Source organism: Fundulus heteroclitus, unplaced genomic scaffold, assembly GCF_011125445.2.
Source record: "Fundulus heteroclitus isolate FHET01 unplaced genomic scaffold, MU-UCD_Fhet_4.1 scaffold_826, whole genome shotgun sequence".
NCBI classification, from domain to species: Eukaryota; Metazoa; Chordata; class Actinopteri; order Cyprinodontiformes; family Fundulidae; genus Fundulus; species Fundulus heteroclitus.
The window spans coordinates 9,519-33,919 of record NW_023397281.1 but is presented as its reverse complement, the minus strand read 5'-3'; the positions used below and the strand labels follow the sequence as shown (position 1 = coordinate 33,919).

At 41.6% G+C, this 24,401-nt stretch overlaps 1 protein-coding gene and 1 long non-coding RNA gene across 2 annotated transcripts; one reads left to right on the top strand and one right to left on the bottom strand.

The window, feature by feature from the left end:
• Positions 1–14,555: 14,555 nt before the first annotated feature.
• On the bottom strand, positions 14,556–24,256 carry LOC118562200 (glypican-6-like). The gene is made up of 7 exons (XM_036134482.1): positions 23,777–24,256; positions 22,153–22,311; positions 20,703–20,837; positions 19,548–19,723; positions 19,347–19,427; positions 18,161–18,326; positions 14,556–14,725 (listed from the first exon to the last, which is right to left on the bottom strand). The coding sequence occupies exons 1-7, from the start codon at positions 23,952–23,954 to the stop codon at positions 14,571–14,573; spliced, it is 1,050 nt and encodes a 349-aa protein (XP_035990375.1). The 5' UTR covers positions 23,955–24,256; the 3' UTR covers positions 14,556–14,570.
• LOC118562201 lies at positions 23,501–24,351 on the top strand. Its single transcript, XR_004930511.1, has 2 exons — positions 23,501–23,586; positions 23,697–24,351. It is a non-coding gene; the product is annotated as an uncharacterized LOC118562201 (long non-coding RNA).
• Positions 24,352–24,401: the final 50 nt, after the last annotated feature.

Sequence of the window (24,401 nt, the reverse complement as noted above, 5' to 3'; positions counted from 1 at the left end):
AATGGAGAACTTTGCCTCAAACAACGCTCCATATCTCCTGTTCTGTAAATGGTAGAGACATAATTTTTTCAGCGTTTAGTTCGTAACGGATAGGAGAACAAGAAAAACTATCGGTTTTTGCTAGAAATATTTTAATTTAGGCGTAAAAAATTATGATATAAAGAGGATTTTTATGAAATTTGAGAAATCCTCTACAAACGGTCCCGAACAAATCGCTGTAGCTGAAAAAGTATAAGAGATATCAAAATAATTCTTTCACTCTGAGTATCAGCAGGCTTTTGAGGACTATGGAGTTCATTTTTAGGTTTGTACAAAAATCGGTGTAGGCACAGCGACGATGTAAAAAGTGGATGATGTGGAAGAATGAAGCTCCAAAGCGTTTTAAGGATTTTGCACATTCGCTACTCCCGAACAAATTGTTCCTGCGGAAAAACCGTAACAGTTATCCACAAAATTCCTTTTTTATGAGTGCCAGAAGGGTCGGGACATTCATGTGTGAAAGTCTCATGCCTGTACATAAAACGGTTTAGGAGTAGCGACGATGTAGAAAAGTGCCTCATTTGGGGAGATTGAAGTCTGATCCTGTTTTAGCATTTTCCCAAAACGCTACTCCCGAACAAATTGTTCCTGCGGCAAAACCGTAACATTTATCGACAAAATTTCTCTTTTGTGAGCGCCAGAAGGGTCTGGACATGAATGTGTGAAAGTCTCGTGCCTGTACATGAAACGGTTTAGGAGTAGTGACGATGTAAATACATGTGATGTTTTGGATTTCCAGGTGTCATTTTTGAAAACCGCTCCATAGGAAATGAATGGGGAAGGTTTCGGGTTAGTGTCGCTCTGAGGTGATTTGCGAAAAATCTATAAATCCCACACTAATGATGGTTACATTTTCCGAATCCAGACAAAAATTCCTACGTTTTGATGTATAATTTATGTGGATAGGTTGAAAATTGAGCGAGTGAGAAGAAGTTGTTCGGAGAAGAAGAATTTGTTGAATTTCTAGAGTGCGCACTCTAACAGAGGCTCCTTGACAACCATAGCAACGCATGTTATTTGCTGAATTTCTTGAAAAGCCAAAATTATTTTAAGGAGGTACTATATGAAAATGGTAAAAGATATGAAAAAGCTGAACTATACCATAATAGCTGAAAGATATCACTACATTTTAAAAGTTGAATGGCGTTTCTAGCTGAAAGTAGGCTGAAGCAGTAAGCTGTCAAAAAGCTGAAATATTTGAAGAATTTGAAGGATTCTCCATTCATTTGAATGAGAGCAAAATAGTTACAAAAAGTTGAATGTTTTAAATATTATAAAAGTTATAATTACCAAAAGTCTTAGCAGTAATGTCCTGAAGGAGCTGAACGTTTTGATACCAGAATGGTTGAAATCGGTTGAAAAATGCAGAACTAGTTAGAAGTCAGAAAACGTACGGAATAATAATAATAATAACTAGAAAAGGCTGTTCCTGCGAAACAGCAGTGAGAATGCTAATCTGCAGAATGATTGAGCAGAAGATGCAGAAAACATTGAAATCAGATTTGAAGAATTTGAAAAAATTTAAAAATTTGAAGGGATTTGAAGAATTTGAAAAAGTTTGAAGAATTGAAAGAAATAGAATTTGAAGGAATTTGAAGTTTGAAGAAATTTGAAGAATTTGAAAAATTTGAAGACATATGGAGAATTTGAAAAAATTTGAAGGAATTTGAAAAATTTGAAGAATTTTAAGAAATTTGAAATATTTGAAAATTTTCAAAAAATTTGAAGGAATTTGAAAAATTTGAAGAATTTGACAAATTTGAAGAATTTAAAAATTTTGAAGAAATTTGGAGAATTTGAACAAATTTGAAGGAATTTGAAAAATTTGAAAATTTAAAAAAATTGAAGAATTTGAAGATTAAGAACAACTAAAAAAATTCTGAAGAAATTTAGCAAGGCGCCTGCCTCATGCTACCGTCAAAAATACTAACGGGAAGTAACACTGTGAATTTCAGCTTCCTACGGTCTTCACAGCACCCGCAGTAGCCTTCGACAGGTGCCATGTTAAGTCAATGGACCTCCTAGAAGCCTCTGGCTAAAAGGGTTGTCATGGAGACTCCCTCACAGCTGTAGCCCTCTATTTGTCTGTAAAGGCAGAACAACCCCGGCTAAGCAGAAGTTGGTAGGACCTTTCTAAAGCTACTTCTGGTTAGCAACATGCTAACCGTTAGCCGCTAGCATGGTTGTGTTCAGTATCACCGGGTGATTGTACTCTGTCAGTTTGGTCCAAATCCTGTACTGGGAAGTGCCTCAAAAAGGGGTGCCAATACTTAATGTCACCAAACGTGACCAAAGTTCATGGGTCAGATTGGCCTCCTTTAGAAACTCAGCCTCACCACATCTGGGCCAAGAACTCAACATTTGACCAAAATGGTCAGTAGCGCCATTTCCCACATGTGGGGGGTGCTGTATTGGCCAATTGGGTCGTGTCTGGGCATCATGCCAGGTCCTGTTGGAAGCAAAGGCCCAATAGAAAAGCATGTGAAATCCAAAATGGGTCAGAAAAGTGACATATCGCTGAAAGTCACTTGAAAATTTTAAAATGTCAAGAGGAAGTGACTGTGCGAATTTCAGATTGCTACATTAATCATAGCCGCTGCAGCGGGCGTCGAAAGTTGCCATTGTATCTCAATGGAGATTCTCCCTCTGGCCCTCAGAGTTCCGTCGTCATGGAAACTCACTGACACAGCTGCAGCGGGCCAGTCTCACCGAAGTGCAGAGACTTTGTCAGACTCTGCCTCATTGAAATAGAATGGAGAACTTTGCCTCAAACAACGCTCCATATCTCCTGTTCTGTAAATGGTAGAGACATAATTTTTTCAGCGTTTAGTTCGTAACGGATAGGAGAACAAGAAAAACTATCGGTTTTTAATAGAAATATTTTAATTTAGGCGTAAAAAATTATGATATAAAGAGGATTTTCATGAAATTTGAGAAATCCTCTACAAACGGTCCCGAACAAATCGCTGTAGCTGAAAAAGTATAAGAGATATCAAAATAATTCTTTCACTCTGAGTATCAGCAGGCTTTTGAGGACTATGGAGCTTCATTTTTATGTTTTACAAAAATCGGTGTAGGCACAGCGATGATGTAAAAAAGTGGATGATGTGGAAGATTGAAGCTTCCGAAGCGTTTTAAGGATTTTGCACATTCGCTACTCCCGAACAAATTGTTCCTGCGGAAAAACCGTAACAGCTATCCACAAAATTCCTTTTTTATGAGTGCCAGAAGGGTCGGGACATTCATGTGTGAAAGTCTCATGCCTGTACATAAAACGGTTTAGGAGTAGCGACGATGTAGAAAAGTGCCTCATTTGGGGAGATTGAAGTCTGATCCTGTTTTAGCATTTTCCCAAAACGCTACTCCCGAACAAATTGTTCCTGCGGCAAAACCGTAACATTTATCGACAAAATTTCTCTTTTGTGAGCACCAGAAGGGTCGGGACATGAATGTGTGAAAGTCTCATGCCTCTACATGAAACGGTTTAGGAGTAGCGACGATGCGAAAACATGTGATGTTTTGGATTTCCAGGTGTCATTTTTGAAAACCGCTCCATAGGAAATGAATGGGGAAGGTTTCGGGTTAGTGTCGCTCTGAGGTGATTTGCGAAAAATCTATAAATCCCACACCAATGATGGTTACATTTTCCGAATCCAGACAAAAATTCCTACGTTTTGATGTATAATTTATGTGGATAGGTTGAAAATTGAGCGAGTGAGAAGAAGTTGTTCGGAGAAGAAGAATTTGTTGAATTTCTAGAGTGCGCACTCTAACAGAGGCTCCTTGACAACCATAGCAACGCATGTTATTTGCTGAATTTCTTGAAAAGCCAAAATTATTTTAAGGAGGTACTATATGAAAATGGTAAAAGATATGAAAAAGCTGAACTATACCATAATAGCTGAAAGATATCACTACATTTTAAAAGTTGAATGGCGTTTCTAGCTGAAAGTAGGCTGAAGCAGTAAGCTGTCAAAAAGCTGAAATATTTGAAGAATTTGAAGGATTCTCCATTCATTTGAATGAGACCAAAAAAGTTACAAAAAGTTGAATATTTTAAATATTATAAAAGTTATAATTACCAAAAGTCATAGCAGTAATGTCCTGAAGGAGCTGAACGTTTTGATACCAGAATGGTTGAAATCGGTTGAAAAATGCGGAACGAGTTAGGCGTCGAAAAACGTACGGAATAATAATAATAAAAAGTAAAGAAAAACAGGAAAACAATAAGTGAGAATGCTGTATAGCATTCTCACTTGATAAAAATACAGAAAAACAGGAAAACAATAAGTGAGAATGCTGTGTAGCATTCTCACTTGATAATAAAGAAAAACAGGAAAACAATAAGTGAGAATGCTGTATAGCATTCTCACTGACTAGAAAAGGCTGTTCCTGCGAAACAGCTGTGAGAATGCTAATCTGCAGAATGATTGAGCAGAAGATGCAGAAAACATTGAAATCAGATTTGAAGAATTTGAAAAAATTTAAAAATTTGAAGGGATTTGAAGAATTTGAAAAAGTTTGAAGAATTGAAAGAAATAGAATTTGAAGGAATCTGAAGAAATTTGAAGAATTTGAAAAATTTGAAACATTTGAAGAAATATGGAGAATTTGAAAATTTTGAAGAATTTGAAGAAATTTGAAATATTTGAAAATTTTCAAAAAATTTGAAGGAACTTGAAAAATTTGAAGAATTTGACAAATTTGAAGAATTTAAAAATTTTGAAGAAATTTGGAGAATTTGAACAAATTTGAAGGAATTTGAAAAATTTGAAAATTTAAAAAAATTTAAGAATTTGAAGATTAAGAACAACTAAAAAAATTCTGAAGAAATTTAGCAAGGCGCCTGCCTTGTTGTACCGTCAAAAATACTAACGGGAAGTAACACTGCGAATTTCAGCTTCCTACGGTCTTCACAGCACCCGCAGTAGCCTTCGAAAGGTTCCATGTTAAGTCAATGGACCTCCTAGAAGCCTCTGGCTAAAAGGGTTGTCATGGAGACTCCCTCACAGCTGTAGCCCTCTATTTGTCTGTAAAGGCAGATGAACCCCGGCTAAGCAGAAGTTGGTAGGACCTTTCTAAAGCTACTTCTGGTTAGCAACATGCTAACCGTTAGCCGCTAGCATGGTTGTGTTCAGTATCACCGGGTGATTGTACTCTGTCAGTTTGGTCCAAATCCTGTGCTGGGAAGTGCCTCAAAAAGGGGTGCCAATACTTAATGTCACCAAACGTGACCAAAGTTCATGGGACAGATTGGCCTCCTTTAGAAACTCAGCCTCACCACATCTGGGCCCAGAACTCAACATTTGACCAAAATGGTCAGTAGCGCCATTTCCCACATGTGGCTGGTGCTGTATTGGCCAATTGGGTCGTGTCTGGGCATCATGCCAGGTCCTGTTGGAAACAAAGGCCCAATAGAAAAGCATGTGACATCCAAATTGGACAGAAAAGTGACATATCGCTGAAAGTCACTTGAAAATTTTAAAATGTCAAGAGGAAGTGACTGTGCGAATTTCAGATTGCTACATTAATCATAGCCGCTGCAGCGAGCGTCGAAAGTTGCCATTGTATCTCAATGGAGATTCTCCCTCTGGCCCTCAGAGTTCCGTCGTCATGTAAACTCACTGACACAGCTGCAGCGGCCAGTCTCCCGAAGTGCAGAGACTTTGTCAGACTCTGCCTCATTGAAATAGAATGGAGAACTTTGCCTCAAACAACGCTCCATATCTCCTGTTCTGTAAATGGTAGAGACATAATTTTTTCAGCGTTTAGTTCGTAACGGATAGGAGAACAAGAAAAACTATCGGTTTTTGCTAGAAATATTTTAATTTAGGCGTAAAAAATTATGATATAAAGAGGATTTTTATGAAATTTGTGAAATCCTCTACAAACGGTCCCGAACAAATCGCTGTAGCTGAAAAAGTATAAGAGATATCAAAATAATTCTTTCACTCTGAGTATCAGCAGGCTTTTGAGGACTATGGAGTTAATTTTTAGGTTTGTACAAAAATCGGTGTAGGCAGAGCGACGATGTAAAAAGTGGATGATGTGGAAGAATGAAGCTCCAAAGCGTTTTAAGGATTTTGCACATTCGCTACTCCCGAACAAATTGTTCCTGCGGAAAAACCTAACAGCTATCAACAAAATTCCTTTTTTATGAGTGCCAGAAGGGTCGGGACATTCATGTGTGAAAGTCTCATGCCTGTACATAAAACGGTTTAGGAGTAGCGACGATGTAGAAAAGTGCCTCATTTGGGGAGATTGAAGTCTGATCCTGTTTTAGCATTTTCCCAAAACGCTACTCCCGAACAAATTGTTCCTGCGGCAAAACCGTAACATTTATCGACAAAATTTCTCTTTTGTGAGCGCCAGAAGGGTCTGGACATGAATGTGTGAAAGTCTCGTGCCTGTACATGAAACGGTTTAGGAGTAGTGACGATGTAAATACATGTGATGTTTTGGTTTTCCAGGTGTCATTTTTGAAAACCGCTCCATAGGAAATGAATGGGGAAGGTTTCGGGTTTGTGTCGCTCTGAGGTGATTTGCGAAAAATCTATAAATCCCACACCAATGATGGTTACATTTTCCGAATCCAGACAAAAATTCCTACGTTTTGATGTATAATTTATGTGGATAGGTTGAAAATTGAGCGAGTGAGAAGAAGTTGTTCGGAGAAGAAGAATTTGTTGAATTTCTAGAGTGCGCACTCTAACAGAGGCTCCTTGACAACCATAGCAACGCATGTTATTTGCTGAATTTCTTGAAAAGCCAAAATTATTTTAAGGAGGTACTATATGAAAATGGTAAAAGATATGAAAAAGCTGAACTATACCATAATAGCTGAAAGATATCACTACATTTTAAAAGTTGAATGGCGTTTCTAGCTGAAAGTAGGCTGAAGCAGTAAGCTGTCAAAAAGCTGAAATATTTGAAGAATTTGAAGGATTCTCCATTCATTTGAATGAGAGCAAAAAAGTTACAAAAAGTTGAATATTTTAAATATTATAAAAGTTATAATTACCAAAAGTCTTAGCAGTAATGTCCTGAAGGAGCTGAACGTTTTGATACCAGAATGGTTGAAATCGGTTGAAAAATGCAGAACTAGTAGGAAGTCGAAAAACGTACGGAATAATAATAATAATAACTAGAAAAGGCTGTTCCTGCGAAACAGCAGTGAGAATGCTAATCTGCAGAATGATTGAGCAGAAGATGCAGAAAACATTGAAATCAGATTTGAAGAATTTGAAAAAATGTAAAAATTTGAAGGGATTTGAAGAATTTGAAAAAGTTTGAAGAATTGAAAGAAATAGAATTTGAAGGAATTTGAAGAGTTTGAAGAATTTTGAAGAATTTGAAAAATTTGAAACATTTGAAGAAATATGGAGAATTTGAAAAAATTTTAAGGAATTTGAAAAATTTGAAGAATTTGAAGAAATTTGAAATATTTGAACATTTTCAAAAAATTTTAAGGAATTTGACAAATTTGAAGAATTTGACAAATTTGAAGAATTTAAAAATTTTGAAGAAATTTGGAGAATTTGAACAAATTTGAAGGAATTTGAAAAATTTGAAAATTTAAAAAAATTGAAGAATTTGAAGATTAAGAACAACTAAAAAATTCTGAAGAAATTTAGCAAGGCGCCTGCCTCGTGGTACCGTCAAAAATACTAACGGGGAGTAACACTGCGAATTTCAGCTTCCTACGGTCTTCACAGCACCCACAGTGCCCTTGGAAAGGTGCCATGTTAAGTCAATGGACCTCCTAGAAGCCTCTGGCTAAAAGGGTTGTCATGGAGACTCCCTCACAGCTGTAGCCCTCTATTTGTCTGTAAAGGCAGAACAACCCCGGCTAAGCAGAAGTTGGTAGGACCTTTCTAAAGCTACTTCTGGTTAGCAACATGCTAACCGTTAGCCGCTAGCATGGTTGTGTTCAGTATCACCGGGTGATTGTACTCTGTCAGTTTGGTCCAAATCCTGTACTGGGAAGTGCCTCAAAAAGGGGTGCCAATACTTAATGTCACCAAACGTGACCAAAGTTCATGGGTCAGATTGGCCTCCTTTAGCAACTCAGCCTCACCACATCTGGGCCAAGAACTCAACATTTGACCAAAATGGTCAGTAGCGCCATTTCCCACATGTGGGGGGGTGCTGTATTGGCCAATTGGGTCGTGTCTGGGCATCATGCCAGGTCCTGTTGGAAGCAAAGGCCCAATAGGAAAGCATGTGACATCCAAAATGGGACAGAAAACTGACACATGGCTGAAAGTCACTTGAAAATTTTAAAATGTTAAGAGGAAGTGACTGTGCGAATTTCAGGCTCCTACATTAATCACAGCCACTGCAGTGGATGTTGAAAGTTGCCATTGTATCTCAATGGAGATTCTCCCTCTGGCCCTCAGAGTTCCGTCGTCATGGAAACTCACTGACACAGCTGCAGCGGGCCAGTCCACAGAAGTGCAGAGACTTTGTCAGACTCTGCCTCATTGAAATAGAATGGAGAACTTTGCCTCAAACAACGCTCCATATCTCCTGTTCTGTAAATGGTAGAGACATAATTTTTTCAGCGTTTAGTTCGTAACGGATAGGAGAACAAGAAAAACTATCGGTTTTTGCTAGAAATATTTTAATTTAGGCGTAAAAAATTATGATATAAAGAGGATTTTTATGAAATTTGAGAAATCCTCTACAAACGGTCCCGAACAAATCGCTGTAGCTGAAAAAGTATAAGAGATATCAAAATAATTCTTTCACTCTGAGTATCAGCAGGCTTTTGAGGACTATGGAGTTCATTTTTAGGTTTGTACAAAAATCGGTGTAGGCACAGCGACGATGTAAAAAGTGGTTGATGTGGAAGAATGAAGCTCCAAAGCGTTTTAAGGATTTTGCACATTCGCTACTCCCGAACAAATTGTTCCTGCGGAAAAACCGTAACAGTTATCCACAAAATTCCTTTTTTATGAGTGCCAGAAGGGTCGGGACATTCATGTGTGAAAGTCTCATGCCTGTAAATAAAACGGTTTAGGAGTAGCGACGATGTAGAAGAGTGCCTCATTTGGGGAGATTGAAGTCTGATCCTGTTTTAGCATTTTCCCAAAACGCTACTCCCGAACAAATTGTTCCTGCGGCAAAACCGTATTATTTATCGACAAAATTTCTCTTTTGTGAGCGTCAGAAGGGTCGGGACATGAATGTGTGAAAGTCTCATGCCTCTACATGAAACGGTTTAGGAGTAGTGACAATGTAAAAACATGTGATGTTTTGGATTTCCAGGTGTCATTTTTGAAAACCGCTCCATAGGAAATGAATGGGGAAGGTTTCGGGTTAGTGTTGCTCTGAGGTGATTTGCGACAAATCTATAAATCCCACACCAATGATGGTTACATTTTCCGAATCCAGACAAAAATTCCTACGTTTTGATGTATAATTTATGTGGATAGGTTGAAAATTGAGCGAGTGAGAAGAAGTTGTTCGGAGAAGAAGAATTTGTTGAATTTCTAGAGTGCGCACTCTAACAGAGCCTCCTTGACGACCATAGCAACGCATGTTATTTGCTGAATTTCTTGAAAAGCCAAAATTATTTTAAAGACGTACTATACGAAAATGGTGAAAGATATGAAAAAGCTGAAACATACCATAATAGCCAAAATATATTACTACATTTTAAAAGTTGAATGGCGTTTCTAGCTGAAAGTAGGCTGAAGCAGTAAGCTGTCAAAAAGCTGAAATATTTGAAGAATTTGAAGGATTCTCCATTCATTTGAATGAGAGCAAAAAAGTCACAAAAAGTTAAATATTTTAAATATTATAAAAGTTATAATTACCAAAAGTCTTAGCAGTAATGTCCCGAAGGAGCTGAACGTTTTGATACCAGAATGGTTGAAATCGGTTGAAAAATGCAGAACTAGTTAGAAGTCAGAAAACGTACGGAATAATAATAATAATAATAATAAAAATAAAGAAAAACAGGAAAACAATAAGTGAGAATGCTGTATAGCATTCTCACTTGATAAAAATAAAGAAAAACAGGAAAACAATAAGTGAGAATGCTGTATAGCATTCTCACTTGATAATAATAAAAATAAAGAAAAACAGGAAAACAATAAGTGAGAATGCTGTATAGCATTCTCACTTGATAAAGAAAAACAGGAAAACAATAAGTGAGAATGCTGTATAGCATTCTCACTGACTAGCCAGCCGGGATAAGCCCCCGAATCTAGAAGACCTTATTGAGCTAGCGGTAAGAGTAGATGATCGACTCCGGGACAGGGCTCGCGAGAGGCGGAGCCAAGCTCCACCCTCAACGCTACCGCCCGCAGCATCCACCTCTGTTACGTCACCTATGCCCCGTTCGGTTCCCTCCGAGAGCCAACCTTTGGAAGAGCCTATGCAGTTAGGAAACGCCAAATTAACCCCCGAAGAAAAAGATAGGCGAATGAGGGCGAGACTATGCCTTTACTGTGGCGCCTTAGGGCATTTTAGGTTAAACTGTCCTGTTCGCCCAAAAGATCCCGTCCGCCAGTAATCCAGGGGATACTGGCGGGCGTATGCTCTAAAAACCCGGCCCCCTGGTTAACGTTACAAGCCGTTATCTGTTTCCTAGACACTCAACATCCAGTCACGGCCCTTGTTGATTCAGGTTCTGAGCAAAGTCTAATAGATCCTAGCTTAGTTAATAAATTGCGCGTCCCTGTTCGTTTACTACCTTCCCCCATTTCAGTCGCTGCCTTGGATGGCAGGCCATTATCCACTATTACGCACCAGACCGTTCCACTGAAATTTATTTCTTCCGGTAATCATCACGAGAACATCTCGTTTCTTGTCTTCCCTACTAAGCACTCGCCTGTAGTTTTAGGGCATCCGTGGTTGGCTGTGCACAACCCTCATATTAATTGGAGGGAGTCACGAATTGAGACATGGAGCACCAGTTGCCTGGCCTCATGTTTACAGTCAGCCCTTCCTCGTTCTTCGGCTGACTCTGCCTGTCCTGAGGCTTCTCCTGATCTATCCCAGGTTCCCCCCGAGTATCATGACCTCCAGCGGGTATTCAGTAAGGATCTAGCCCTCAGCCTACCGCCTCACCGTCCTTATGATTGTTCAATAAACCTTCTCCCAGGAGCTCCTTTACCATCTGCACGCCTGTATAAACTTTCTCAATCTGAACAGGGCGCCATGGAGAGTTACATTGCTGACTCACTGAAAGCGGGCATAATTCGCCCTTCATCCTCCCCTGTTGGGGCAGGTTTTTTTTTTGTTGCCAAGAAGGATAAATCATTGCGTCCCTGTATAGATTACCGAGGCCTAAACCAGATAACAGTCAAAAATAAGTATTCTTTACCCCTGTTAGCTTCTGCCTTTGAGACGGTTAGGGGCGCAACTGTCTTCACTAAACTGGATCTCCGCAATGCCTACCATCTCATCCGTATTCGTGAAGGAGACGAATGGAAGACAGCCTTCAAGACCCCGCTCGGCCATTTCGAGTATCTAGTCATGCCCTTCGGCCTTACCAATGCACCCGCCGTGTTCCAGGCCCTTATAAATGATGTCCTCAGGGACTTCATCAACCACTTTGTTTTCGTTTACCTTGATGACATTCTTATTTTCTCAAAAGATCCCAGCCAACACCAACAGCACGTCCGTCAGGTCCTCCAACGACTCCTCGAGAATCGCCTGTTCGTCAAAGCAGAAAAATGTGAGTTCCACCGCAAGTCCATCAGTTTCCTCGGCTACATCTTCGAGGGTGGACAGGTGAAGACCGACCCGGCCAAGGTTAAGGCAGTGGAAGACTGGCCCACACCCAAGTCCCGGAAGGATCTCCAACGCTTCCTGGGGTTTGCCAATTTTTACCGAGTATTTATTAAGAACTTCAGTGTCATTGCATCACCCCTTTCTGCTCTCACCTCCACTAAGCTAGCTTTTACCTGGACACCCGCTGCTGATCAAGCTTTCCAACTCCTCAAGAAGAGGTTCACTCAGGCTCCCATTCTCACCTACCCCGACCCCACGGCCCAATTCACTTTGGAGGTCGACGCCTCGGATTCCGGAACCGGGGCCATTCTGTCACAGATGTCTCCTTCTGATGGGAAGCTCCACCCTTGTGCCTTCTTTTCTAGGCGTTTTTCCCAAGCTGAGAGAAACTATGATGTGGGAGACCGAGAACTTCTCGCCATCAAGCTGGCCCTAGAAGAATGGCGTCATTGGCTAGAGGGAACAGAGTTGCCCATCATAATCTGGACTGACCATAAAAACCTTTCTTACATTCAGTCAGCCAAACGATTGAATTCCCGCCAAAGCCGCTGGGCATTATTTTTCTCACGCTTTCATTTTACTATTACCTACCGCCCGGGCTCCAAGAACATCAAACCCGATGCCTTGTCCCGACAGTTCTCCACCGTCTCCGAACCCATAGGCCCAGAACCCATCGTTCCCACGTCCTGTGTGGTGGGTGCTCTCACCTGGGAACTAGAAAGGCTGATCCGACGAGCTCAAGAGAACGAACCAGATCCCGGGGGCGGCCCTCCTCGACGTCTGTATGTTCCGACTGCTGTTCGTTCCCAGGTGCTCCGCTGGGGGCACTCCTCCAAATTTTCTGGTCATCCTGGCTCCAGCCGCACCATCGCTTTCCTCAGGCGTTACTTCTGGTGGCCTTCCCTGAACAAGGACGTGTCCGAGTTTGTTTCGGCCTGCTCCGTCTGTGCCCGCTATAAGGGATCTTGCAGACCACCTACTGGCCTCCTCCAACCCCTACCTACGCCTAGTCGCCCTTGGTCTCATATCGCCCTAGATTTTATCACCGGCCTTCCTCCATCTAGCCACAAGACCGTCATCCTCTCCATCGTTGACAGATTCTCCAAGGCTTGCCATCTGGTTGCTCTCACCAAACTTCCATCTGCTCACCAGACCGCCAGGTTGCTAGTCAACCATGTTTTCAGACTCCATGGCCTCCCCGTTGAAATTGTCTCAGACCGTGGTCCACAGTTTGTTTCCCAGGTCTGGCGTGACTTCTGCCAATGCTTCGGTTCTAAGGTTTCCCTCACCTCCGGTTTCCATCCTCAGTCCAATGGACAATGTGAGAGACTTAATCAGGAAATTGAAAACATTCTCCGCTGTCTCTGCTCCCACAATCCCACCACCTGGAGTCAGCATCTCGCCTGGGTGGAATATTGCCACAATTCACACATCTCTGCCGCCACTGGATTGTCCCCTTTCGAAGCCTCCCTTGGCTACCAGCCCTCTCTCCTACCCTCCTCTTTCCCGGATTCAGTCCTCCCCTCAGTCAGGTCACACCTCCATCACTGCCGTAAGGCTTGGGACCAGACCAAAGCCGCCCTCGAACGCACCTCTGCCCAAAACAAAAGATATGCCGACCGCAAACGCTTACCGGCACCTGCTTACACTCCCGGACAGCAGGTGTGGCTGTCGTCCCGGGACTTCCCATTGAAGGCGGTGACAAAGAAACTCGGCCCCAAGTTCCTTGGTCCCTTCCAGATCGACCGTGTCATCAGTCCCACTGCAGTCAGGCTCAAGCTCCCGCCTCACCTCCGTGTCCACCCAACCTTCCATGTGTCCCAGATTAAACCTGTTACCTCTAGCCTGTTGTGCCCACCGTCCAGACCCCCTCCACCCGCCCGGATCGTAGACGGGCATCCCGCCTTTACGGTGGACCGTATTGTGGCGTCTCGACCAAGGGGTCGTGGCCTCCAGTACTTGGTCGACTGGGCTGGTTACGGCCCTGAGGAACGTTCCTGGGTTCCGCGTTCCTTCATTCTAGATCCCGACCTCATCTCGGCCTTCGAGGCATCGTCCTCGGGACGGCCGCCAGGGGGCGTCCGTTAGAGGGGGGGTGCTGTCATGCTGCTGGTCTAGGTGTGGGTCTCTCTCCCTTTCTCTCTGCTACAGGGTGTGACATGCAGGTGTTTTGCATCTCAGCTGATTAAGGCACCTACTTAAGGAGCCGAGACCAGGAGGAGGGCGTCAGTTCTTTCTCGCTACCAGCGTGGTACATGACCGACCTTAAACTCTGTCCCGAGTTCTTCCGGGCCAACCCTAACTCAGCGTTTTTGATCTCTTGCAGAAAATCGACCAAGGATTCTAGAGGCTCACAAGCCTGGAGCCCTCTGACTGCCAGTCTGCCTGGGTCCTCCTCTTGCACTGACCTGCCTGTCCACCCTCCACCTCTAACAACACTGGAGAGAGTCACTGGATACACCTGGACCAAAGACACACTTCCCCCCGGACCCCTGCCAAGCACCAGCCTCTGTGAGTTCAGTCCTCTCCACCTCTCCATCTATCTCAGCCCTGTCATTTACCACTGTCCTCATCTCTCCCAGCAGAACCAAGAACAATCCGACCAGGAACACTACCCACTCTGTTCAATAAAAGATCATTTTTTATTGGAACTGACTGACTCCGTTGTTGCCCTGATTCAGAGTCGTTTCTTTCAAATATGACAGGACCACACTTGCTAAGGAGCTCAGGGACCCTTTTCATTGCTGACTGCAGTTCTAGTTTAATAAAACTATAAATGCAATGGTCTAATGATTCTCCTTTTTCCTTACCTTGCTGGAGATGCTCACACTGTTCTCCTGCATGTGCATAATGGCCTCAGACACTTTCACAGAAATGGAGTCCGCTGCGAGCTCAAAGTTAAACGGCCCCTCCAGCTTCTCAGAAACCAGATAGAGAGCATCTGAAAGAAAGAGCGAAGCAGGAAGGAAGAGAAACTTTACAATGAAACCCAACAGCCACGTTTTCAGAATATGATGCATGTGAAAGACAGCTTTCTTATTGTAAGGTCAAACAAATGTAGAGGGGATGGCTCGCTGTGCCTGGATGGAGTCTAACAATTAAATAAAAAAATAAAGCAAAAATAAAATGCATAATTAATTCATTTTAGTTTTACAGTTTAGGGTTTAGTTTACATATGTTGGGGGGTGTCGTTAAACTGCAATCATATAAGGAGGAGAATGAAAAAAGACCAGGTTGAGGGTTTAGAGCGATCATATGGAAAACCTAAAATGAGTTTGAGTGTTTTTTAATACATAAAAAGGGATGAAAGCTAATGTATAGGTTTGATGAAGGGGAGCGGCAAAGGCAACAGGACCGATCAGCTGTGACGGCGCAGAGAGGCATGAATGATTAATGGAGGAATTTCTTAGGGGGAGAAGAAAGTGGGAATAAATGAGCGACAAGGGCACAATAAAAGACTTCTAGCTTTTGGTCCGTCCAGTATAATTATGTTAATCAATTGAAAAGCTGCCGAGAGTAATTTGGCTACTGACATATTTCATTGTAAGGGTATTAAGTTGTGAATGCTTTAGCTGAAATCCATAATCTCCCTCACCTAGAAACCTAAAATGCAGCTGAGGTCAAACATCAGCGAACAGCGGGGCACAGCTTGCAGGGTGACATGAATTCATTGTGCCGAAGCAAATCTGCAGCACTAATAGTGGTTTAGCAACCTCTGGAACAGAAACGTTATTTCAGCAATCAGCTATCAGCCTCAACAGATTCAAATGTCAAAATGTAAAAAAAGAAATCTCTCAAGGAAAACACATTAAAAAATGGTAGAAAAATAAGTTGTAGCCTTCAGAAGCCATTTCTCCTATAATAACGAATGAAGTTGACATAATATGTTCTGGTTACCATCACTCTGGGGTACCGGTTATTTTTCCCCTTCACCATTTCACATCTTCAATTTGACAGATTTCAGAATAGTTCTCACAAAAAAACTATACAAAAAAACATAATGACAAAGTGAAAATATGTTTCAGACCCTTTACTATGAGACCCAAATCTGGGCTTAGGTGCATCTGATCTCCAATGTTCACCTTTGAGAGACTACAACTGCAACTTGTGTCGAGTCCGCCTGCAGTACGGATAATTGATTGAACATGACCAGAGCAAAAAATCCATATAAGGTCTCACAGGTGACTGTGCAGAGCACAGGGGAAACCAAGCACACCCTAAAAAAAACTATTGGTAGACCTCAAAGACCGGATTGTACGATGGCCCAATCGGAAGAAGCATGCAAAAAAAAAAAAAAACATGTGGTCCCTTCTTGAGATAAAAGAACCATCCAGATCATCTTGAACCATCCTACTACAGGTAATGCAGTCCACCAATCAGACTGAAGCCACTCCTCACTAAAAATGTAGTGAGTAGTAGATTGACTCAAATCTTGTCAGTTCAGGAGAAGGAAAGTTGTTTGTTGTTTGTAATTCTTAACTATCAGGAAGGAAGTCCACAAAATGCAGTTCAAAGGCTTCCACTGATACAAAATACTATTGATAAAAATTAACAAGAAGGATAATATTTCTCCTATTTTATCTTCCCTGATTCCCTGATTACTCCGTATGTTCCTAACAGAGCACTTCGCTCTCAGACTGCAGGTCTGCTGGTGGTTCCTAGAGTCTCTAAAAGTAGAAGATTAAGACTAATCTTAAAACTTTCCTTTTTGACAAAGCTTATAGTTAGAGTGGCTCATGTTACCCTGAGCTATCTCTATAGTTACACTGCTATAGGTTTAGGCTGCTGGAGGACATCGGGGTCTATTTAAACCTTTAACTTTGTGTTCTCTGTCTTTTTTCTCTTCATAGTAGGTACACCTGGTCTTTCAGCTGTGACATCATCCAGAGAAAGCAGATCATCCACTATTACTCTCTAACATAGAAAGGATTCCTGGATCAGTGTGTTCTTCTCTGCTTTTTTGTGTCTCTGCTCTCTAACCCCAAGTCGGTCGTAGAAGATGACCGCTCACACTGAGCCGGGTTCTTCTGGACGTTTTCCTCCCTGTTAAAGGGGAGTTTTCCTCTCCATTGTCGCTTCATGCATTCTGAGTTTGAGGGATTGCTGCAAACCCATCGACAATGCAGACGACTGTCCACTGTGGCTCTACGCTCTTTCATGAGAAGTGAATACTGCTTCTCAAGACTCCATGCAATCTGCTGGGGTTTTCCTAGACAGGAAACAATATGGTCAATCTGTCTGATTTGACTTTGTAACGTGCCTTGAGATGACATGTGTTGTGAATTGGCACTGCATAAATAAAGTTGAATTTACTTGGTTCAATCAAACTGAAACAGACAATTCTGGTCTAAACTACAACTTTAATGTCTTACACATATCAAATGACAAACATCATCACTGCCATGTAGCACGGTGGAAGCGGATTCGTGCTTTGGGGATGTTTTTTGAAACCGGAATTGAGCCACTAGTTAGCAATGAGGGCTTAATAACAGTAGTCAAATACTGAGATTTTTCAAGAAAACTTGCTTCAGGACCAGCCAATGAATATCCTTCAGTGGGCCAGCCAGAGCCTGGACTTAACTCAAATCGAAAGTCACTGGAAAGATCAAAAATGAGCATCTACCAAATCTGTTCATCCAACAAGACTGAGCTAGATGTCATCTACAGCAAAGAGTAGTATAAAATAGCCCAACGCATGTGTGACATGCTTGTAAAGACATAATCAAGTAGGCTGATACTGCAGCCAAAGAAGCTTTAACAAAATATTAAGCGATGGATCTCAATACTTCTGTATGTAGAACGTTTAAAATGTTAAAATTTCTTGGAAATTTACAAAAATATTGAAAAACACATTTTCAGTCTGTCCTTAAGGACCATCTGGTGCAAATATTTGTAATGAAAAGTATACTCAAATCAGATTTAGAAACAAAAAACATGCAGAAAGTAAAGGAATGTGAGCAGTCCTGGTGATACTGCACTCTATAAGACTCAGAACCACAATAAATTAAACTAGGGCTTGATACAAAGTTTTCAGAAAATATTATACAACTTTAGTAAATGATCTTTTAGCATTTTATGATAATTTCTCTCTAGATTTCATGAAAATACTAAACTGCAAAGAAAAATAAACTGCAATTGATTGAGTTTATGGGTGGGAAATGGGTTGCTTATGAATGCGTCATGGGAGTCGAAAGGGAGAGAAATGTGGTACAAATTGAGACATAAAGTTTACTTTGCAAATATGTCTTTTTAGTATAGAGTAACAGATCATTAGTTCAAATCTAACCTCTTCACAAATACTTTTTACAGATCTTAGAAAAATGCCAGGATATCATGTTACATCATTACAAAAGCTTTAATTTGTCCCTGCACCCACCTATGAAATTGTTCCATTCTGAGTCCAGTTCAGCCTGATTGGCTAAGCAGCCCTTCATCACGTTAAGGCACAGCGAGTGGCAGGGCCGCAGAAAGGGCAAGCCTCGACACAGGGGGCAGTACCACTGACGCATAAGGCCTCGCACACACTCTGAATCCGCTGTCAACTGGAAAACAGAGCAAAGGAACACGAAAATACAGCGTATCAACAGAGAAAATTAAATGACAATGACTTTTTGCAGGTTTGCACCTCCAAGTGGAGGGGGGGGGGGGGGGTGGGTCTTCTGTTAGAAAATAATAAACCAAAAGCTAAACTATAAACTTAATAGAAGTCAATCTTCTGTCATTTTGCAGTACATACATGCTGGTAATGTGTTGGTTTTCTAGGGTAACTTATCCTTGAATATGATTACATTATTAGATTTAGGTATTCATTTTTTCCACACACACATGTATGACTAAAAATGTGTTTGTCTAGATCAAAAAAAGCTATCCTTTGGTTTTTTCCAAGCATGTGCATGCAACATATGACAACAATAAGGATGGAATGTTCCTTATTAAATAGTTTTTTTGTCGATAGACTGCAAACTATGCGCTTTTTGTCCAGCATTTTGTGTGAACGCCCTGTTGTAGAAAAATGTGTTACACTTAAAATGTTTTTGTTTTTTTCAGTTTAAAATTTTAAAATGTCCTATAGTATGGATATATTGTTCAATTCTATTTTGAAGAGTATTGTTGCTTTTGTTGCTCTAAACAAATTTAGTTTAGCTGTACTGGAGGCCTAAATGCCACTTAGGGTTGTAAAACGTTGCCAATCCTGAGGTCTGGACCATAATGGGTGTAAAACAGAACAAAAGATGAAAAAACAACAGATAATCAATACAACAATTTACTGAGATTTTAAGCTTTTTTGGACTTTTTACTTGTTAGAAATATTATGTTCTTATATAATTTACAACAAACAAAAATAATTAGTTTCCGTAAGAAAGCTAAGTGTTTTGCTTGTAAAACTGAAGGAAATAAACAGCCTTTAAAGAAGCTATTTCAGTAAGTGGCTATTCTTAGAAACAAAATCTGTCTTTGCTTTATGCTGTGAGTGAGATTACTTTTTTTTTTTATTACAAGCTGCCGCTGCACTTGCCAAGGAAAGAGAAAACTAATCTGGGATTAAAGATGGAGCCCCTCACCTTTGTTGCTGTATTCACAATATCCCGACCAAAAGCCAGGCCCTGAGATAGAGCTCTGGCAGCTATGAATGCTCTGGACACCTGAAACACACAACCAGACATTGTAATCAAACCAATTAGTGCCCAATTTTTATTCTACTGAAACAAGTTTCTAATATTTTGGGGATTACCAGAACATTCTGCACACACACACACACACACCTGCACTCGAAGTTTGTGAGGCACATCTCCAAAGGGCTGCAGCTGCTCAGCGTGTTTACTGACACACTCCAGGTAGTCGTCACCGAACTGATACTGGGGGTTGACCAAGGAGAAGACTCGCTCCACAACTCCGGACCAAAAGTCTGAGAAAACTTCTGTCAGACTCACACTTCCCCCTGAGGGCAAAAAAAGGGCAACAGAAAATTAAGGGAAAGTGTGTCATCAGATTAAAAAGTCACCAATTAATGAATGGAAACCTTTTTTTTATACTTTTGCGTGTAATGTCTTCAGTCTGTCTACTTAAAGGTTGTAGTAAATTTGTATTTACCAGTGTCCTTTCCTGCTGGGCTACAGGTAATACAGTATTTAGAATGACAAATATCACAAGGCTCATTTAGACTTAGTCTAGGAGACTCATTGATCCACTGTCAGTGACTCAAATTAGACAAAATTAGGGTTAAATTATTAGTTAAAAAGGCTGGAACAAAAGTGTTATTCTCATGCCTATGCAAAACAAAATCTAATATCATTTAGAGCTCAACATATGATACACGAATGTGAAATCATTACAAATATTTGCTGTTGTTATTTATTTTATTTGTATGCCGACTATAATATGGCGTGACATCCGGTCTGCTCGGGATACCTGTCGGTCGGCGCACAGAATGAGTCTGCGACCGTGCAATCTGCAGTCGGGGGGAAATAAAACGGCCTCAAATTAGCCAAACATGTTGCTTGGCAGACAGAGACAGGTTGACTAAGCAGGCGACAGCCTGCAGATGGACTCGCCAGCGAAGGGCTGTCGTGCCAAAAAAAAAGAGCGATACGGCACAGAATTAGAAACAGTCTGGCATCTGTGGGAATTTTCCTCCCTTTCTTTTTCACCCAATTCCACTCGGCGTGCCAGAGCTCCTCAAAAAACACACAAAGCTGGTTCTTTACTGCTGCCCACGGAGACTGAGGATTTAATTAAACTGCAGTTTAGCAATGAATTATTTCAGGTACTCTGCAGATTGCTTCTACTATCTTTAGCAAGCCTATAATCAACGTTAACACCTCGCTGCTGTTTTATTTTCAGATTACTTTCTGAAGATGTGCTGAATGTATGAGACAGGGGCCAGGTGGACAGAGAATGGGGATAATAAGGATAATAACCGGAATAATATCTCCGAAGCTCCACGAACAGCTCCTGGAAGACGTGTGTGTTCTGAGTGAAGAGCCGGCCGTAGGTCTTGGTAAACATCTGGTTCATAGACTTCTCGGAAAGGTCTATAAGCTCTCTGAAGAACTCTGCACAGACACGGGAAGAGTAAACACAACGAAACCCACATTTACTTTTTATGTTAGACATTATTGTTACATTTCTGTATAGGCGGTCCATCACCCCCTCTCTATGCCAGAAGACTATCAGCTTACAAGGACATAAGATCCTGAACTGCAGTAAATAACAACGCGTACTCTATTAAAAATCTGCCTTCAAGGCTCACATCCAGTCTCCCACTCCTTAAGCATCTTCATATGACTCATCAGACATTATATAAAAGTGTGAGGGTTTAAAAAAAAAAAAGAGAGAAGTGATAACAGTCCACGGCAGGTAGGAGGGGAAGTGTAAATTCGGCTGGTGAGCCGGATGAAACAGAAACCTGACGCATTACAATCTGAATTCCCCACAAAGAGAGCTGAATCCTCTTCAGTGTAGAAGCTCATTAAAACGATTTCCAGATGCGTCAAAGGGGGGAGTTAACTAATTTTACTCAAGAAGGTCAGTTTGCAGGCTGTGGTTGGAAGTACTCAGACTGAGGCTGGCTGGATAACACATGTTATGGTGAAGTCATTGTGGTTCATTCAAAATAGTTTAAATTTACGACAAGAAATCTGCAGTGCAGGTGTGGGGGGGGGGGGGGGGGTGTTATTAGAGGTGAGAAAGCGTCTGATCCAAAACTGATTGGTCTATGTAAAGCCTGAACACATGTAGCAACTAAACCGGGGTTTTGTTTATTCCTTAAATGTCTTTCGGAGTACAGATAGTTTTACGTGTGACTGAATGGAAATTAACACTAAAAAGTCCTAATTGGGTTTTCTAGCTGGCCCTTATAGCTTTTAAAGCTATCAAAAGGGAGAACGACAACAAATGTCAGCTCAGGTACTTAACAAGACACCCTAATCCAAATCATATGCAATTACATAGAAATATATACTCAAATACATCTAATTCTTACTAATACAATCCAACCTCAGACACAATCCTATACCGTCAAATTCAGTTGCTAAAAATGAATTCATCTATGGAAGCCGGAAAGTTGTAAGTAGTCATTAGTTTGGCATCAATCCTTCATCCTGAGCAAGTATGAGGCGACAGTGGAGAGGACTTTCCCTTTAAAACGGTGGAAAACTCCCATAGTGGCAGACCAACAGCTGAGAGGAAAAAAAATAAAAAAAAATAAAAAAAACACACACACAGAAATACAACAAAGCAGTAAATAATTCAGATGCACTTAAAAACCCAGCAATAGGTGGCTTTTTTTTCTCCTTGCTTAAAAGACAAATATTTTTCCGTCAATCTACTTTAAAAGCAGAAGGACCTCATGTTATATTCTCCTCTCACCGTCAAAGCGGCGGTGTCTCTGGGTGAAGGTGGTCAAGAGGAACTGGCTGTTGTCTTCGATGGCTTTCAGGAAGTCCCTCTCACTCTGCAGGGACAGAGTCTCCTCCATCTGACTGGAGCAGCAGGTATAATCCTGAGGACAGAGTCGCAGGTGCTCACCTGAACACCAGAACGGACGGCAAGGTTACGGCGCTGATTCACCGCTATTTGAATAAAACAAGATTGGTCAAAGAGAAAATTACATGTTCCAGCTTTTCACCTATAATTACAACTACCTTGTGATGACCTTGCTAGCATCACATGGCCATTTTTTTTTTGTTAGGGGGAGGAGGGGTGAGCTTAATTTTACTTCCCATTTATGGGTTCATTTGATAGGAAAATCTAATTAAAGATAACACTGTGGGAGGAAATTGCAATTTATCAGCATGAATTATTCAAATTTAAATTTTCTGTCTTTGTCAGCTGAGGTCCGGTCATCTTTCTTTTGGTAATAACATCTGAAAACATGAGCCAACCAGGAGAAGGAGGGGGGTAACACACAGTGCCCAAAGAGCAGAGAAGGTTTAAATCTTTGTTTCTGCAGTATAATTGCACCCGACATGAATATTTGGTTGTTGATACATTGAAAAGTGTCTTTCCCCACTCCTCCCAGCCTGACGTTCCCCTCTGTCTCTTTTGTTCTCCGTGTGGCTCACCATCAGCCCATTCTCATCCCTGTATTTCCATTTCTGAACTGCCTCCCTTCATCCCTCTCCCTCTCTCCTGGCCATCTGCTCCCCTGGCCCACGGGACAGCCAGCCAAAGACTCAGGCGGTGATAGCCCAGCACACAAAATCAATCAATTCAGCGGTTGCCTCACACACTGAGTTGATTTGCCATGAAATAAATGCCCTGCAAGCAAACATTTTTTTTTTTACCCCTTTTTACCCACGATTAATTACAAAAGCACTTTAATGTCTGTGTGGGAGTATAGCCGAGCAAGGATTTACAGGCATGAGGCTATGGCTACAAAAAGCAGACCCATGCATCTCTGCATGAACCATTTGGGCTTCTTTTTGTTGTTGTTGTGATTTTAATCTAAAAAAATAATTCCTAGTATCCCTTTACCAAAAAAAAAAACTTGAAATCATTTCCAAATGTGCTTGTATGAATCATTTGATGCTGATTATCACCACCAGTGAACAGAGTCCATATATGGGCTGCATGCATGCACGGATTTAACAGTGGGCCAGAGCAAAGACTAATTAGGGGCGAGGTTCTTTGTTGCACCGGTGTTGGCAATTTGCTCATCCCCTTAATCATCCTATTTAAACCCCGCAGAGGGGAGGACGGGGCGGGTGTAATTTGTTTAAAACAGCATTGCTTCATCTCTCTTGAGGAAAACTAATCCTGATGTTCTGGTGCTTTTTTTTCTCCCCTCTCTCCTTTTCCCTTGTGAGTCAAAATATCCTTTGTGAAACACTTTCTCATGCAGATTTTAACTATATTGGGTTAGAATGAGATTTAGTAAAAGCCATATCTGACTCCCCTGTGTACCATTTTAGATGTATTCATTCTAAGGTAAACTATGGAGGAGGCTGCGCCCTTGTTCCAGGGCGCATGGCGGTGGGACTGTTCGTCTTACCGGAGATCTGAGTCACAGGAGCGGTGTTGGTGCTGTACCCCTTCTCCGAGTACACCTGCCGGGTGTCAGCGCAGCTTCTCCCCGCAGCACCGGCGGGGCTCCGGTTCCCCGACAGGGCAGCGACGGCGCAGAGCCAAACCAGCAGCCGCGTCTCCATCCTCATCGCGGGACTCCACATGAAAAGAGGCGACCCCCGCGGCAGACGGGTGGGTGGGTGGGTTCACAGAAGAGCGGAGAGATGCGCGCAAAAGTGGAAACTATGAACGGGATCCAAAATCATTAGCCTTAGAAAGTAGTCATTGTGTTCCCGATCAACATCCGGTCTGGGTTTTTGTTTCTACATCACTTGTTTCCATGGTGTTCCCCTGTATCTTCTTTTTTTTTCCCTTCCTGGGATACCCGCTGCTGCGCGTAAACACAGGAGGAGAATGAATGAGGAACTCCTCGCCCGACTTTACCATAATCTGACGCGCCACCTGTCAAACCCACAACATTTCACCATAGCCACGCCGGAAAAGGGATTCCCTTCAAAATAAACTCGAACAGGACTTTAGATCTTTAAAGCTTCTGTTACTTGAGATGGGGAAAAATGATCCATACCTCTTAAATTCACATTACAGCCACA

Coding starts and splice junctions, on each gene's coding strand:
- LOC118562200 (XM_036134482.1), bottom strand. CDS start 23,954: ATGTGGAGTCCCGCGATGAGGATGGAGACGCGGCTGCTGGTTTGGCTC. Junction 20,838..22,152: donor GAGACACCGCCGCTTTGACG/GTGAGAGGAGAA, acceptor GTGTCTGTGCAG/AGTTCTTCAGAGAGCTTATA. Junction 19,724..20,702: donor GCTTCGGAGATATTATTCCG/GTTATTATCCTT, acceptor TTTTGCCCTCAG/GGGGAAGTGTGAGTCTGACA.